Genomic DNA, 18,004 nt, shown 5'->3' on the forward strand with positions numbered 1-18,004 from the left:
TGGAGCTGGGAGGAGGTAAATGCTCAGTAACGTTTTTTCATGAGTGTCAGCTCTGGGGCTCTGCATATCAGCCGTCATAAAGCAGGTTTGGGAAGTGCTGGGGAGTGTGGCATCGCTCTGTGGAGGATGCGGCTGACTCTGAAGCTGTAAGTACAGAGGCTGGCAGGCTGGTGGGGGGAAGGAGACCGGGGCTTGGTGCCTGGCTCCCCTGAGGAGTTGGGGGTTGTTTCTTACCTCCAGCATACAGTCATGTCCTCCTAGGGGTTTGGGGTTTTGGGTGTTGGGGTTTTTTTCCTTCCTTGTATTTCCAGCAAATCCCTGGGAAACAAGGTGGGGTACCAGGGACAATGTTCACCATGTCCGCAGTGTCAGGTTTTTCTCAGTATTTCAACACTCTTCCTGCCTACAGTGGGACTCCCAGGACAGATATGAAATCATGCCTTCACCTGTGGGGGCACGAAACATGCTGAACCCCAAATTTTGGGATCCTGGCTGCTGCGCAGCCTCCTTGTTGCTGCCTCGTACGAGCTGCTGTGCTGCTGGGGGGAGCACGTGGTGGGTAAGGAAGGGGATGCAGTTGGGGCTAATACCCAGCGACTGCTGCTTTGCATTCCCCAGGCACCACCGGGCCCACGTTCCTGGTGCAGGCAGCCATGTAAGGCGCGTGGGGAGATCTGCTGCCCTCGCTGCCTGCAGGGCTGAGGCTTGATCCCAAGGCTGGGGAGGGCAGAGGCTGGGCTGAAGGCAGCCTGGTCCTGAGCCTGCTCCCAGTGTGGGGCCCAAAGCACGGAAGCAGAGAAGCCAGCAGCAGTGCATGGGGCTCATGGCCCCGCGTGGCGCTCGCATGCCAACAAAATCCGCATCGCCTGATTCCCAGCGGTGCTGCGCAGAGGAGCAGGAACCTCTCATGGCTGTGGCTGTGAAAACTCTTACGTGTTTCTTCTGGAGCTAATTCTGACCCTGCCGATGTGGACGAGCAGCTCGACCTGTCCGTCACCAGCCTCGCTGCTCCACACTTGTCCCTATCCCCTCGCCAGGCTGCCCCGCGGGGGGTGGGGGGGTGAGGGGGTGAGCGGCCGGCCCTGGGCCGAGTTTCCTGGGGGTTTCTCGGGCTTTCTCGCAACCTCGATGTTTAAACCTAATGTCTTGTATTTATTCTGAAACGGCTTTCATCTGATTTCCCTCTCGGTTAACAATTTAGCTGTCAAAATCAATAAGGGCGAGGATCCATCCCCGGCCGCCATCAGCTCACGTTACGGTCCTGCAATTACCCCGCGGTGGAACCGCTGCCGGGGCTTTGCCGGGGAATTATCAGGTTACTAATGAAGCCGGGGCAGGGGCGGGCGGCCCGGCGCCGCGGCGGGGGGCGCGATCCGCGCTGCCGCACCCCGGCCCGCCCCGCGGGGGGCTCGGGGGCCGCGGCGGGGCCCGACGGTGCTGCCCCGTGCGCCTCGTCGGGGCGGGCAGCGCCGGGCCGGAGCGGGGGGACCCCCCACCCCCGCTGCGGGCGGTGCCGGTGCCGCCGCCGCAGGTAGCGGGGCCCGGCGGGGCGGGCGGCCCCCGGGGCGCGGCGGGGGGGCGCCGCTTCCTGCCCGGCCCGCGGCCGCCCCCGGCGGGGGAGCGGGGCCGGCGCGGCTCCCCGCCCTTCCTGCCGCGGCCGCGGGACGCGCCGCCCGCGGGCACGGAGCGCGGCGGCGGGCGGAGCGGGGCGCGCCCGCCCCATGCACCGGAGCCATGAGGGCGGGCAGCCCCGGGGCCCGGGCCGCCGCGCCCCGGCCGGCGCCGAGGCGGGCAAGGTGAGCGCTGCCGCGGCTGCCGTCGGGCCGGGCACCCCGGGGCGGGCGCGGGGCCGGGGCCGCCGGCTGCCCCCGCGCCCGAGGGGAGGATTTTCCAGCCCGGCGTTTTCTGGGGCGTTTTGTGCTCGGTGGAGGGAGAGGGGGAAGAATTTCGATTTTTAATTACTACCATTAAAAAAATCAAATTTGCAATTCTTTGGGTGGCCTGATGGATTCCCTGATTGACAGCCGGAATTGACACTCTGGGTACCTCTTATCTCGGGCATTTACGGCAATTTCTAATTGCAGGTAGTTTGTGGGGTTTTTTCAGCGCTTTGGCTCGCATGGGAACCGAGCGATTACTTCAAGAGGCCCGGGTTAAGTGCAGGCAGGGAGAGAATTCAATCCACATTCAAATTGCTTCATTAAAAAGACGCAGCTTTTGTTGCAAAGGATTTAAATGGCCACTAGAAAGTTCTTATTTATTGTTTTGAGGCGGTTTATATAGGGTGCCCGGCGCTCACCCGGCGCATGGAGCCGCAGCCTCCCTCTCCCGCTCTCTCCCGCAAGGTGATGCCGCCGGAGCCGCTGCCCAAGGGGAGCGCCCGCTGCCTCGACCCGCACGCCCGCGCCATGGTAAGCGGGGCCGGGGGCTGCGGGGACCCGCCGGGCCGGGGACGCCGGGGTTCCGTTAGAGCGCTCCGGGCCGGAGGCTGCAGGGACGCTCCGGGCCGGGGACGCCGGTGGCTGCGGGGACCCGCCGAGACATTCCGGGGAGGGGTTTGCGGGACCCGCGGGACCTGCGGGACCGGGGACGCCGGTGACTGCGGGGACCAGCCGGGATGCTCCGGGCCGGGGACGCCGGTGGCTGCGGGGACCCGCCGGGACGTTCCGTGCCGGTGGCTGCGGGGACGCTCCGGGCCGGGGACACCGGCGGCCGCGGGGATCCGTCGGGACGCTCCGGGCCGGGGCTGCGGGGGACGGCGGGGCCCCGGCTGACGGCCCCGCGGCGGCTCTACCCGCAGTCGCAGCCCGACGGGGAGCCGCTGCCCGGTGCCCTGGAAAAGGAGGACGCCCGCTCGGCACCCAGCACGCCCTCCACGCCGTCCGTCTGCTCCCCGCCATCCTCCTCCTCCTCCACGCCGTCGGCCGGCAAGAACGTCTGCTCCAGCTGCGGGCTGGAGATCCTCGACCGGTACCTGCTCAAGGTGAGCGGCGGCGGGGGGCTGCGGGGGGTGCCGGGTGGCCCCGGGGGGTCCCGGGTCTCAGCCCCCTTCTCTGCCGCAGGTGAACAACCTCATCTGGCACGTCCGCTGCCTGGAGTGCTCCGTGTGCCGCACCTCGCTGAGGCAGCAGCACAGCTGCTACATCAAGAACAAGGAGATCTTCTGCAAGATGGACTACTTCAGGTAGGGGACACGGGCTGGGGGCAGCTCCGCGCCCAATCCCCGGCTCCGGGGGGGCTCAGCGTCCTCGCCGGCTGCCGAGGGGTCGGTTCCGCTCCGGCGCTGCCGGGGAAAAGGCTTGAAAAAGCGGCCGGGCTCCCCGGAGCAGCCCGGCGGAGGGGCGTCCCCTCGGGGCGCGGGGAGGAAGGGGAGCCGGGGTGCAGCCGCAGCCTCTCCCGGAGGGGTTTCTGCCCCCCCCCCCCCCCTCGTTGCCGGGGTGCCGGTGCCCCCAGCCGGGGCCGGGCGGGTCGGGCCGAGCCCCTCGGCATGGCGGGGACTGGCCCCCTCGCCTGGGGAAACGCTGCCCGGGCGGCACCGCCGCGGCTCCGGCCCCGAGGGCAGGCGCGCCCCGGGCGGTCTGCGGGGTCGGGGGGCTCCGTGAGTCGCCGCCTGCCCTGCGGTGCCGAAGCGGCCGTGCGGGGCGTGCGGCAAAGAACCGAAACAAATTATCGGCAGCGCGAGCTCCTGCGGCCGGGCCAGGGCTCGCCGGGTGCTGGTGCGTTCGGCCGGGACCCGCATGCCCCGGGGAGCGGGGGGCTGCACTGGCTGCTACGGGGTTTTGGTTATAAACCTTAAACCACGAATTTTCTCCGAATAAGCGGCGGGAGGGGATGGAGGATCCCGAGCTCTTCACCGGGATTTAACTGAACACCAGAGCCCCTCGCTCTGACTTTCCCCATCCCGCTGCGGTGGGCAATATTGTTTGCCCCGGGGGGAAGGGGGGTTCCGGGCAGGAGGTGAGAAGGACCCCGGCGGGGGGCGCGGGGGGCTCGGCAGCATCCCCCCGCCGCGGCGGAGCGAGTAGGGGGGCCTTCGCGGCCAGAGGTGCGGCGGGCAAGGCGTACTCGGGGCAAAACGCCTTCCCCGTTCCTCCGGTGGTTTTTATCGAGAGGGTCTGCAAACGCTCGGGTACCGGCTGTCAGCCCCCGGGCTGCCGGCGGGGGATGCTGAGCCCGAGGGGCCGCCGCGCTCCTCGCCCGCACCACCGCTGTGACCGTTGTTATAGGCGTTGTGATTATTTTTAAAACTGCTTTATTTTTTGTGATTTCACCAAAATCGCCTCCGCTCTCAGCAGAAAGGTTTCGGGAGGTCCGCCGTGCCGTTGTGCTGCTTCCGAGTACTATTAGCTTTTTCGTTAACTAATAATCGTTCCGACGCCGTTAATGCTGGTGATTTTGCGGGGTTTGGTCGTTTTTTTCTGTTTGGGTTTTTTTTTTTTTGTTTTTGTTTTTTTTTTTAAGAGCGGCACTTTCTAAAGGCGGTTTTAAAGCAGCGACCGGGTCTTTAAATTGCCTTCGAGCAAACCCAGCGAATAACAGCTGTGAAACCCCAACCTGCTTAGCGCCCCCCCGCAGCCCCGTCCCCGGCTGCCGGTGCGGGGTCTCTGCCCTCGGGCACCGGCGGGGCCGCAGCAAAACCACAACGAAAATCGCTGCGGGCGCCGCAGGACCGTCCCGGTCCCGGGGCGGCCGGTTCGGGGGGCTGGGTGGCTCCCCGGCTGCGCTTCGCACTTACCTTTTGCACAAAGAAATGGGGATTTGGGGGTGAGGGGTTTCTTGGGTTTGGTTTGGTTTGATTGGGTTTTTTGGTTTTGTGGTTGGTTTTTTGTTTTTTTTTTTTGTGAAACGCTGTGCGGCGGGAGCGGCAGCGCTCGGTACCGGCGGGTACCGCTCCTCTCGCAGCCCCCAGGTCCGCCGAGCGCGGCCCCGGCGGAGCCCGCCCGGTTGAGCTCGCTCGGTTGAGCAGCCGCCGCCGGGGCCGCTCCGCAGCCGGGAGCCGCCCGCCGGGGCCGGGGCAGACGCCCCCCGGTAAACCCGGCTCGGGGGTTGCTCGCCCGATCCCGGCCTCTGTGAGCATCCCAGCCCGCCGCGAGTCCGGGACTGCCGGGACCCGGCGCTTGGCAAAGGACAAACCTGACTCTTGAAATGGCTTTTGGGGGATTTATTATTTGCTGCGGATGAAGTGTGTGCGGTTTTGTATTTTTTTTTTAAAGCAAAGCAGGGAACCCATTCTAACCCGTGCGGGTCTTCAGAGCCGAGGCCGGCGGGCAGGGGCGGCGGGATGCGCGCCGCCAACGGCAGCTTTTGTGGCACCAGCGCCGGTTCCCGGGAGCTGGAGCTGGGGGCTGTCGGAGGGACACCCAGGGGCGCTGCTCGGCGGCTGTCGGGCACCGCTGCCCATGGCGAGCGCGTCCAGGCCTGCCCTGCCCGACCCTTCCCTCCCTGCTGGCACCAGGGGCTGCCTCGTGTGCGTTTTTAAGCAAATGCTGCTGTTTCCTGTGTCTTGTCAAATAATTGCGTTTGGCGTCCAGGGCTCCAGCACTTCGAGGAGAACCAAATTAAAATTGGAGGTCATTGAGCAGAACATTGTGTTCTCGGGTGATGCGAGGGCTGCTCACAGCCAAGCTCCCATGGCTCTGGTTGTAGGGAGGTCCCGTGTGATTCCCGCGGTGTCCCACGGCTCCCCGCCTCCTCAGTAGCCCTTGGGCATGCAACCGTGGGCTTGTTGGCTCCAGCATGTGTCCCTGGGGGCCAGGACAGCAAAAAAGCTGTGCCGCGGGTGGGCCAACGCCTGCAGCCTGGCTGTGGCCCAGGTGGCCTCCGTCGCTCCTCGCTGTCATGCCCCGCTGGGATGATGCTCCTGTGCGAGCACTGCTGTGGTTCGGCATGGAGACAGACTCACTGAGGCAACCCATGGCCGGGCTGCTGTGATTTGGAGCGATGTCTGGAAGCTGCAGCTGCCTCTGGGGGCTGTGTTAGGGGCTTCCTATGGAGTGGGCCCAGGGATATTTGGAGCTGTGGGTGGCCCTGGGTGCTGGGTGGCCCCTGCCCTGTCCCCTGCAGGCAGGGACAGACAACAGGGCTCGGGGAGCTGCAGCACCCAGCTATGAGGGGTATGTGAGAGCCAGGATGCACCAGGGTGTCCTCTGCCTCTGCTCTTCCCGCACCCCAGATGTTGTGGCCGCCCCTGGGGGAGGCGGGATGAGTCTCTCTGGGTTGAGTCTTTCCTGGTAACGTTGTTGGCAGTTTCCATCTCCCAGCGTTAACCGTTGTGAAGTGCCGGCAGCATCTGCTCACCCGACCACAAACCACACGCGTGGGGTGTGAGCTGATGGCTCGGGCAGATGTTGGTGGTGCCTCGGCCTGTGCTGTAGTGCTGGGCTTGGTGATGTCTCCGGCTCTGGCTCCTGCTGCAGTGCAGCCCCATCCCCATCCCCACCAGGCAGGTGGCAGAAGCCATGTGGAGCCCCTTGCCTGGTGATCCACCACCCCGAGCAGACGGGGATCTTTGGGCTCTCACAGACCTGCAAGCTCAGTGACCTGAAGTCTGGTTTGGTTTTGAGCTGTTATTTCCAGGAGTGATGGGTCAGGGCAGTGTGCTCGCAGGCATTTCTCTCCCCATTCCCGTGTTGCCAGTGGTGGTGGTCCCTGCAGTGACAGTCTCTGTTGGGTGACAGTGGGTGTCTGTGTCCAGCCCTGGCTCAGCCTGTTTTTTGTAAAACTTGATCGCTGCGGTCGGTGCTGGGGGCAGGTGCTGGCAAGAGCTGCAGGCGCAGCATCGGCAGTCACTAATGCTGCACCCTGCACAGCCCCCGTGCCTGTTCTGGCTGCTGAGCCTCAGTCCCTCTCCGGGTGCTGCTCATGCTGTGGCTGCACAGGAGACAGTGATGTCCACCCCTGTCTGTGCTGGCTGCCATGGCCCTGGCAGCCCCTGTGCCTTCTGCAGCCCCTTCCCTGCTCCCTGCCAACCTGGGGAACCCACCTGGCCCCTGGAGATACTAGGGGTGCTGTGGGTCTGGGCCCAACTGGGTGTCTGCCCCAGATCCCAGCTGGTGGTGTGATAGGGATGTGTGACCTTTCCTGTGTGGTGCCTTGTGCCTCAGTTTCCCCTCGGCCCCGGAATGTGCCTGTCCCCGTGCTGTGCTCCCCCCTCCCTGCAGCTGGCTGTGATTCGAGCGGGGAGCAGTGATTACCACGTGCTATTAGCTTGGTAAGCCTGCCCCTCGTTTGATACCGTTCAGTAAGTACGACTGTTTACATAGCACATTGTTCAAAGTAATTCAATTTAAAGGAATGATCTTTACTTCTAAATAAAAAATTAATACAGTTCTTTTGTTTGTGCGTTTATATAAACTAGCTGGCACAAAGTCAGTTTACAACGTTCCCATCTGAAGTAAATTAGTGAAGTCTCTTAGCTAAGTCTCTGTATAATTTCAGCACAGAAATGTCCGTTCTAAACCAGCTTTTTTTTTTTTTTTTTTTTTTTGGTCAGCTATGGTCAGGCTGAAAAATTTAAACCTTTCTTTTCCTCCCAAATAGTTTTGCAATTAGTAATTCCAGCACAGGACAGTCTCTCTGCATCTCGCTGAACCCATGGCGGGCTGTGGCGTGGGGTCGGGTGGTGCTGGCGGTGGTGGGCTGACCTGGGCCCCTCCGTGTCCGCTCTGCAGTGGCCAGGGGCTGCTCTGGCTGACCAAAGCCGAGGGGCTGGCAGCACGGTGGCTCTGCCGCTCGGTGTGGCTGTCACTGCTCCGTGTTTTGTGCCTGTGCTGGGAGATGCTGGAGCTGCTTGGGCAAGGGTGGCAGCAGCTCTGCTTGCCGGGCAGTGCGGGGCTGGGGGGGGGCCAGGGGGGACCCGTGGAGCCTGAGGCGGTGCTGGTGGCAGCAGTGGCTGCCCTGGGGGTGCATGGGGAAGTGCATGCAATCAGGGCTGTGTCGGAGTCAGCACCAGCTCTGCAGTGGCAGGGGAGATGCTCACTTCTCCCCTGCTGCTCTTTCTGCTGCTTGCTGCTCATTGCATTTATTTTTAAGCAGCATTAATGTTAAAATGCAGAAGCATAACCAAGGCTGTGCCTGACTCTGCCTGTGCGCAGGCAGCATCTCCTTGCAGCCATGGCCCAGGGGTGCAGGGCCACAGGGACCACATCTGCGGCTCCCTGTGAATCGCCCACACTCGGCCGGTAGCATCCTGGCAGAAATGGGCTTTTTCAGAAGTGTGAGCAAAAGTCTAGTGCCCAGCATGGGGATCCTGGCCCCCTTGCTGCCTCTCGTTGTGCTGAGCTGCTTTCCAGCGTAACTCACTTAAGCGTGATCATCATCCTCTCGCAGCAAGGAGACCTCCTCGTAGGAGGAAAAAGCAGATGCATGCGCCTGTACGTGTGAGGAGAAAACACATGTTTTGATTTATGGCAATGTGAGACAACCAGCTCTGACACAGTTTCCATCTGAGTCTCACACTGTCTGTTATCTAAATAAAAAGCCCACGGGCTTGGAAGCTGATTCACGGGCTGCATCGCTTCAGCCCCTCGGCCATGCCTGGCACTGCAGCGAGTCACACCCGCTCCTGCCCACGCTGCTGCCCGCGCGGGGCCATTTGGCTGCGGCTCCTTCCCTGCGTGGCTGTTGTGGGGTTTGGGCTGGACGGGGCGAGCAATGGGACCGGCAGCAGTGCCTGCCCCTCGGTGTCATGCTGGCCCTCGCCCTGCCTGCCCTCACCCTGTCTCTTCTCCTCTGCAGCCGATTTGGTACAAAGTGTGCCCGCTGCGGCAGGCAGATCTACGCCAGCGACTGGGTGCGGCGAGCGCGGGGCAACGCCTACCACCTCGCCTGCTTCGCCTGCTTCTCCTGCAAGCGGCAGCTCTCCACCGGCGAGGAGTTTGGCTTGGTGGAGGAGAAGGTGCTGTGCCGGATTCACTACGACACCATGATAGAGAACCTCAAGCGAGCGGCAGAAAACGGTACGCAGACCCAACGCCATGGTTGTGGCCTTACCCCAGGGACCATGTGGGGCTGTCCCTGTCCCCTGCGCTGACCCCCATCGCAGGGTGCCAGGGTTGGTCCTGTGGCTGCCAAAAGGGTGTAATGGGTGGCCCTGCGGCACTTGAGCACAAGGCGCAGGGGTGGCCGATCTGCCGGCAGCACCGGTGGCTGTGGCAGACATGAGTGCCCCAGGCAATGGCGGGACAAGCCCCCAGTCCTGCAGAGCCCGGCATGCAGTGTGCGAGGAAGCTGCTGGGATTGTGAGGCTGTGAGTCATGAATCTAGAAGGTGGGAAAGCTGGACATCCGACAAAACCTTCCCATCATTTTCCACCCACCCTGCCCACCCGGGGAAGTGCTGCTCCCAGCTGGACTGCGCCACGATGCTGTCCCCATGGCGGCATGCTGTGAGCAGCCGATCGGCCGCTGCTTTCCCCGTCAAGGCGGTGACACCAAGGAGCTGCCTCAGCTCCCATCCCCTTGAGCCCAGCCCCATCCTGCTGCGTGGCAGTGGCCAGAGATGCTCGGAGGAACAAGCTGGGGTTAGTCCAACGTGGTGCACAGGGCAGCCAGGCAGCGCCAGGGGCTGTCCTGCATTAGGAAGCACCTGAGATATGTTGATATGGCAGCGACTGTGGTTCAGGGGAGCAGGAGGCCTCCTGGGCTTGATGTCACAGGAGCCTGGCTGTGCCTGGGGCAGGAGGGAGCCCAGCCACGTCCTGCCCATGCGATGAGACCAGGTTCATCTCCCTCCTGTGCTTGTGCCCGTGGGGAGTGATGGCCATGGCGGCTGCAAGGCTGTTTGCTTTTATCACATGGGCATTATGCCAGGCAAGGTACCTGGGGATGCTGTGCAGCTACAAAGTCACTGAGGGAAGTGTCCAGGGCTGCCTTCTCATAACCTCGCACTCCTGGGACCCTGCTGGGGCTGTGCTGGGGCATTGCCCCCAGCCGGGAGCAGGGCTCCAGCCCTCTGTGCCCCTCGCTAGTGCTTGGTGGGCATGGGGAGGCAAACAGCATGTCCTGGCCCATGCAGCATGTGGAAACCATTAACAACCTGATGTGAAAATAATGTGTTTCTGTTTACAGTGTTTGAGTAAGAGGATGAAAACAGAGTGCCCAGTTGGGTTGGGAGGGTCCCAGCTTGGGCCATGGTTCGCAGCATGTTGATCCATATGGTCAGCCGCTGCGGAGGTGCGAGCGAGGCGGTGGGGAGTGGAGATGGAGGGGGAGAAGCCGTGTGCCCTGGAGGAACAGGCTGGTGTGAGGCCGGCAGGGTCTGGTGCCAGGGGGGTCCCACAGAGCCGTTATCCCAGCTGAGGGCTGGGGCGGTGGGTTTGCTGCTGCTTGTAAGGACCTGTTGGTGTGGGCCGAGCCCCACGGTGTCGGGCAGTGCTGGGACATGTGGTGAGTGTCCTGAGTGGGTACCTGTGTTCACGTGTTCCCTGGTTTTGAGAAGGGGATGGGATCACTTTGGAGAGCTGCAGTTGCTGCAGAGTTGGAGGGCCATGCTCCCCCCCCTCCAGTAATTACCCAGCAATTTCTTCTGCACATGAGGTTTTACATACAAGAAAAATAAACAGATGTTGCTGAAGTCAGAGTCCCATTCATCATCCGAAAAGAACAAGTCAAACTATATGAGAAAGCCCTTCAACTCAAGCCAAGACAATCACAGCCTGGTCCAGCTTGCAGAGCGAGCGGCGAGTTGTGCAGGCGCATCCTGGGAGTGGGGTGAGCGCCAGCTCCGCTCAGGCATCCTCCCTCATCCATCCCTTATCCCTGCTTCATCCGCACTGCCGAGAGCAGCAGGGCCGGGCACAACACGGGCTGCAGCAGGGACCCCAGTGAGGAATGAGGGACCCTGGCTCCAGCTGCCCTCCCGGCAGGCTCCGTAGCTGTGTGAACGGTTAGGCTTGCCCCGATGCTGTGCTTGGCAAGTGGGTGGCCAGTGTCCCCCTGGCACGTACCCCTTAGTGTGGTTGCTGCTCAGAGCATGGGACCCAGGAGAAGGAAGAGGTTGGGGTGCTGGAAGGATTTGAGGCCGGGGAAAGGAGCAAAGAGCCCACTGAAATGCTCTGAGCAAATGAAACGACTGATGGAGGCAGCACCGGCAGGGGAAGATGGGGTCATGGGGAGCAGCATGGGGCAGGAGTGATGGAAGTCCGTGAGTGCAGCAGAGACAGGGTCCCCTTCTGAGCAGCTGCCTGGAGGATGTGGCTGTGAGTCAGGGCCAGCAGGACATCAGTGCTTTCCTTCACGCACCACCTTGACATCCATCTTCCCGCTGCCGTCCCTCGTTTCCCACAGCTTCCACCAATTTGCTGCATTTTTCTTAATTCAACAGTGAATTCATCAGGGTCAGCAGTGTCTCCTCCTGTGTGGAGGGGCTCAGCAGCCCAGGGTGGGTCCTGGGTGGTGGCACTGGCTCTGCTCTTTCTGCTGCTGCTGGCAGCAAGGGATGCTTGTGGGTGCCCCATGCTGCGATGCCAGGCGTGTTGTCCCCGTTGCACGCAGGGGCGGCGGGCAGGGGGTCTGTGACCTGTGGTGCATGGGGCTTCTCTCTCGTAGGCAATGGGATCACGCTGGAGGGGGCTGTGCCCTCAGAGCAGGACAGCCAGCCGAAGCCAGCCAAGAGGGCCCGCACCTCCTTCACCGCCGAGCAGCTGCAGGTAGTGGGGCTGGGCCAGGGGGGCTGGAGGGGCTGCAGCTCCCTGGCCTCATCCTGACCCGCTCTCTCCTCTCCCTGCCAGGTCATGCAGGCACAGTTTGCTCAGGACAACAACCCCGATGCACAAACGCTTCAGAAGCTGGCGGACATGACGGGGCTGAGCCGGAGAGTCATTCAGGTGCGGGCAGGGATGGGCAGGGTGCAGGCAGGGATGGGCAGGGTGCGAGCACCATTGGCTGAGCAGCCCCAGGCAGGGCAGAGGAAGGGGTAGAGGGGGTGCACCAAAAGGCTGGTACCAAACAGGACTCACATCCCCATAGCCCTTTGCTCCCATACGTTGATTCCGGGACTTGCAGCATCCAGCAGCTTTGTGCTGCCTCACAAGCGTGTCAGCTTCACTGGCTCCCATAGCGATGCCTGCACTGTCCTTCCTCTGTCTTGCTTGTGGCTTTTCTATTTGTTTTTTCCTCTTACGATGCAATGAAAAAACCCAACCATTCAGCCCCAGCCTGTCCCAATAAATCACTGAGCGGGAAAGCCACTGTTAGTGCACGGGCCTGACAGCAGGCACGGCAGCAAAAGCGCTTCCCTGGCAGTTGGCAGCCGTCCCCACTGGGGTCAGGCACAGCTGGCTTGCTTCGGGAAGTGCTGGGATCAAGAAGTTTAAAGAAAAAGGGTATTTTTGCAGCCCCAGGGGATGCAGTGGCAGGGAAGTCCCCATGCTTGTGCTGTTTGGGAGGGGAGAGAAAGTGGGGCTGTCGGGACTGAGAGAAATGCTCCCACCGCAGCCCCCAGCTCGCCATCCCTGTAGGCAGCCCAGCTCTACCCCTCGGTGACTTTTATACTCTTCACTTTAATGTTCTGCTGACATACTTTCTGCATGTAATAAAAACACCAGTGATTAAAATAAATTTGGAGCTTTCATCCAGGATTGTTTTGCCAACGACACATTTAAATTTCATGTGTGAAAATCTGGCTCAAGTCTCAGTTATTGAGATTCTTCATTTAGCTAAAGATCGAGCAGTCTGCACGCTGGGCTATTTTTTATGTGGATATTTTTTAAAGGCACTTTGAACAGGAAACAATTTGTCAAATGCTTATGACTGTCCAGCGTGCTCAGCCTCAGAAAGCTGATCTTCGCTGAGCCTTGAGGAAGATTTTACTCCCAGTTATCTCTCAGAAATTAAAGCATAAGAAAGAAATCATCACATTAGCATAAAAAAACCCCTTTTCCATGCACGTTTTAACTCGGGATGTAATCCCCTAACTATTCCTTGAATTAAAGCAGTGACGTATGGTCAGAGGGCTCATACCTGCCACTTATATGGACTAGGGCTGTATCCCACCACAGTACCCTCATTTCTTAGCTTTAATGTTCTGCTAATGTGGTTTTTGAATACAATAAACCACAAGTGATTAAAGCAATATTGTTTTCATCATCTCTAAAGTCCCATCTTCTCCTACTCTGAGCTTTTACTTGGTATTGTCTCCCCTTGTCTCTCACCTTGCCAATGCTCATGCATTTCCCAGCTGACCTCAGCCATGCTTTTAGGCCAGGCTAGCTGGGGTGGAAGGTTAAAATCCAAATAAGACGTTGAAAGGTGCTCCCATTGTTTGCAGTAAAAGCTGGGCAGGGACAAAGCTTTGCGTGTGCAGGGGTGGATGAACTCAGCCAAAGCTCAGGTATGGGGGTGTCTCTGCCAGGCTGGTATGGTGCTGTTACCCAGGGCTTTCACAGCCCTTCAAGGTCAGGGAGCAGCTTGTCATTAAAACTATTCTAGTGTGGAAGGAAATAGTGTGACCATTAATGTAAGTCTCTGCATGACCATTAATGTAAGTTTCTGCATGACCTAGTCAGGGTGTTTCATTCAGTGACTCCTGCAACAAGCTTGGTAGTTTTATTTCCTTTTATAAAGAACAGTGTTGGTTTTGACCAAGACAAATCAATAGCAGAGATGCCACTTCAGGCACCCTGATGAATGTACTGTCTTGAGACCAAACTCTTGCTCTAGTGAGTGCGAAACAAAGCTGTGCAAGCTGATGGAATGCTGGTGAGGTATTTCAGCATGCAGATTTCTAAATTTGATTCCCTTTTTTTAAATACTTGGAAGAAACACCCGTCATAGGGTCTTGATGAAGGACCTCACATCAATCCAATCATCTCTCCATTGACACAGGGTTTGCTGCTTTTGTTTCAGGTTTGGTTTCAAAACTGCAGAGCCCGCCATAAAAAACACACCCCCCAGCACACAGTGCCACCCTCGGGAGCCCCCCCATCCCGCATCCCTTCCTCGCTCTCTGATGACATTCACTACTCGCCCTTCAGCAGCCCAGAGCGGGCCCGGATGGTGACGCTGCACGGATACATAGAGAGTAAGTGCTGGCTCGCAGGGCTCTGGCGGTGGGGTGCTCGGGGGCGGCAGGGAAGCGGGGTGCTTGGGGACGGCGCGGTGCTCGGGGACAGGAGTGTGGCGGGGTGCTCAGGGACGGCAGGGCGTGGGGTGCTCGGGGATGGCAGGGCACGGGGTGCTCCCCCAGAGCAGGCGGTAGCACAGAGTGCTGTCAATAATGCCCCTGTACTGTGAGCGCATGACTGGTGCACATGTTGCTGCTCCTCTTCCTCCTTGTGGTCTGATGGACGTTGTCTTTGGGATTTTCCGAAGGGCCATTTACAAGGAAGCCCCAGATGAGGGAATGAGGGGGGAGGGGGCTTCTGCAGGCTCTCCCTCCATGCCTCATCCCCAGGGAAGTCAGTGCCCAGGTTTTACCTGACTGGTCCTTGGCCCGCCTTGTGTTTTCTTTGTTGTGGAGAAGAGGGGTGAATGTGCCCTGGTAAGCTCGGTGGTCAAGTGGTCTCCTTGCTGCTCAGAAGATCAGAGTTGCTTTCTCTGATGGTTGCAAGTATGGGTGAATCATTTGCAAGTGGTGGGCAGCTTTGGTCATGCCTGGATGGAGGTTTTGGCTCCGTGACTCTTGTGAGGTTTCTCCCCTCCCTCGCCCACACGGGCTGTGGTAAAATGTGGCTCCTGCTGTGCCTCTGCCTGATCCACTGGGCATCTCTTCTTCCTCGTGTGTCCCCAGCTGCTCCCTGGTGGAAGCCTGACCGTGCCGACTGGAGGGCGTGTGTTGTTTGTAGTAACAGAGGCTGAAGCCTCTTCTCATCCACAGGTCAGGTACAGTGTGGACAAGTGCACTGTAGACTTCCCTACACTGCTCCACCAGTGCACCTCAAAGCAGACATGGAAGGACCACTATCTAATAGGGGTGAGAAGGTAATTGTAGTCCCTGTTTCAGGCTTCGGGGCCAAACCTCAACTTTAGCAAAGATTTTTGTGTAACGTCATTGCCACTGCTGTCTCTTGTCAGCATCACTGCTCCTCCATGATCTCCGGCAGCTGCCACCCACTCATGTGTCTTTTCTTAATTTTGGTGGCCCTAGATTGCCGTAGCAAGTATTGGTCAAAATGGCATCACTTTGTTCTTCACTAAATACCCCTCGTTGTTGTGATGTGCTGGGATGCTGTGCCTGCATTCGCTGAAGGCTTTTGACATCCTCCTGCCCGAACTCTCTGTGGTCTCTCCTCACTGTGTGCAGTGAGCTCCGTCCTGCTCCGCTCCCCAGCCACCTGCACGCGTGGTCAGTGTTACAGCCACGGGCTGTTAACAGTGGAGCAGGGGGCACCTCTAGCATGGGCTAACTTCCCAGTTTTCCATGAGTTAGTAAGAAAGATTCATTTCTTGGGGATTCCAGTATTGCTTAAAAAAATAACAAGTGGCTGTTACAGTATCTGAAGTGGGAATGTTATTTCACAATGTCTGGCCAGGAAACAGTGTTGTATGTTGGTGTTTTTCTGTTCAGTGCTTAAAGCATCTGTCTGTTCTAACTCACAGCTTATTTGGGGGCAAGACTTCCGGCTTATAAGATTTAATTTAAGATCCCGATTTAAGTGACTTCATTTTGAGGAAACACTGAGCCTTTGGCAACCTGAACTGGTTTTAGCTTTTGTCTTTACTGTTAGAAGTTCTCAGCATCTCTCTTTTCCAGTCTCACTCTATTCCATGCAGCAATGGTAGCTTATTGGGTTCTGTTTCGATAAGCACAAGCAGGGGCACAGCAAAGTGACTTTTTTAGTCTAAATGCTACCATTTAGCAAGCTGGAGAGTGTTCAGAAAATATTATACGGTCCCGGTGCTGTCATTCAGAGAAACTTCACTGCAGCAAGTAGCTCCTGTGATTTAAATGCAGTTACTTGCCTGCAGCTGTTGCAGAACTGAGTTCTCAGGACACAGCGCTACACCCCCCAGCCAGCTCCTTTTTCAAACAGTCACCTGCATGTTGAATTCCTGAAACCTGAAGCAGCTGCTTTTTCAACATCCAAAATTTTTTAAAAGCAGAGATAGCTGAGATCCTGGGAAAACACATGTAAATGCAAAGTCCCTGTTCCGCTCCACACGTGGGGCACCCCTTGCTCCTTTTGGGGCACCCAGCACAGCGGCTGGGGTGAACAGTGTTGTGACCCACTCAGCAGGTGCTCCCCCGACCATGGCGAGGACAGATGTTCTGTGTGCAGGGCAGCGAGGTGCAGCGGCTGGAGTGAAGCCTGTGCTGATCAGCGAATGAGGGGGATAGAGTCAAGACTTGGTAATGACCTTCATCTGTCTTGGTAGCTGCCATGTCACAGAACAAATACATTAAACGCCGGTCTCGGTGCATTGCCTGGTACAATACAGTTTCTCAGCTAATGGTGTGCCTGAGGGACCTCTCCCAGGCTGTGTGCTGCAATGGTCCCGTTACCTCCCTCCTGGGCTCCGCGGCTGTGGCGTGTGCCGTCCCCCGCCGGCTCTGTGCCTTGGGCAGGGCTGGTGGCTCCTGGGCAGGCAGTGGTTCTGGAGAGGGATTTCCTGCAGGGAAGCGGCTGCCATAGCGGGGCAGAAAACACATGTCCATTGTGAGGGCTGTCTGTCTCTGAAAGCAGCTAACGCTCGATTCACGTTTTTCCCACTAGGTCATCCTCTTTCAGTACTGACGGCGCGAACTCTTCCTCATCTGCCCATGGCGCTACCAGCACCACTGCCCCTCAGCCGCTGAAACACAGCGTCCAGCCCAAGGCAACTGTTATCACTCATGCAGGAGAAACTCAGATCCAGCATTCTCAGTTATTTTCATTGACCAGCATCTATCATCCACTATTATTTCTCCAGCAACACTCTGTGTATGTGTGTGTTGAGTGCAGAGTTACATTTTTCACTTGTTTCTTGTGGACTTGTAGAATGACCATGAGTATCTCCAAGGCAATGCCAGACACAGTCAAAATTAATGACTCTACTGTGCTTGCAAATCTTGCTCTCAAACCCATGGGAATATGAGCAAACCAGAACATGCTGAGTCTCGGGGGGGGGGTCGATGATCACCTCGGTGAACGTAAAGAAAGGAGGAATTTACGTGGTTTGGCCTGATTCTCTTTTTGCACCAGTGAAGCACTGTCGGTTCCCGGACATCCCTCCTTATTTCCACTTGCATGTGTGAAATCTGAAATGGGCTTTTTGGCTCAGCAACTTGATATATACACAGACCTTCCTGAGCCAAACTCGCGGGTAGCTGAGACTCCACTAAGTGGAAAACACGATGCCAGCTGGAAATAGGCAGTTTTTCTTCCTCCTCAAAGTGCTTTAGAATCACATGTCGTTTGATCACTCTAAGGTAAGTGAACCTTAGTGTTTTTCCCCCCGTTTTATAGGAGGGGAAACTGAGATGTCCTAAACTGAGAGGAACCGTGGGGGTTGGTGGCAGAGCCAGGTTTAGCACCCTGAAGTTTCTGATTGCTGACTTGTTCTTAGAACACTGCGTCTCTCTCCTCTCACAGCCACCTGCCAAATCTTTTTTATTTTTTTATTTTTTTACTCTTGTTCTTTATTAACAAGCTACTTTTATTTCCTTGAAGTCATATCGCATCACAAATGGGTGATTTCAGAATGTACCTACACAAAACTCTCAGAGACTCCATACTCTGGGACTGGGAAATCCTCAATGGAAGCTGGCTGTAAAGGTATAGAAATGTTCTGCCCTGTTGTGGACCCAAATTCAGTCAGTGGAAACAGTGGGGTAGAAACTGGAGACCACTTAAAAAGGTGAAAACCACAGCAAGGCCAGCAGGAGCAGTGGCTAGCTGAGTGGACAGCAAGGTGATGGCACATTCCTTTACCTGGCAGCATCGCTCTGATTCCCTCTGCCCTCCTGCTGTTCTCCCTTGCTGGAGTATGGCTGCTGCTCCTGCCAAGTCCTCGGACAAAGGCACAGCCCAGGAGGACTGCTGCCAGTGGGGCAGGCACCACAGGGCTCTTGCAACAGCAAAGGAAGT

General features: G+C 58.4%; 1 protein-coding gene across 1 annotated transcript; it reads left to right on the plus strand.

Annotated features, from left to right (window-relative positions):
* Positions 1–1,947: 1,947 nt before the first annotated feature.
* On the plus strand, positions 1,948–16,813 carry LHX6 (LIM homeobox 6). Its single transcript, XM_056352359.1, has 9 exons — positions 1,948–2,411; positions 2,801–2,983; positions 3,063–3,184; positions 8,737–8,957; positions 11,547–11,647; positions 11,729–11,824; positions 13,845–14,019; positions 14,815–14,918; positions 16,652–16,813. Exons 1-9 carry the CDS (start codon positions 2,307–2,309, stop codon positions 16,670–16,672), a joined length of 1,128 nt encoding a protein of 375 aa, XP_056208334.1. The 5' UTR covers positions 1,948–2,306; the 3' UTR covers positions 16,673–16,813.
* The last annotated feature ends 1,191 nt before the right edge of the window (positions 16,814–18,004 follow it).

This window comes from Falco biarmicus, chromosome 9 (assembly GCF_023638135.1).
Source record: "Falco biarmicus isolate bFalBia1 chromosome 9, bFalBia1.pri, whole genome shotgun sequence".
NCBI classification, from domain to species: domain Eukaryota; kingdom Metazoa; phylum Chordata; class Aves; order Falconiformes; family Falconidae; genus Falco; species Falco biarmicus.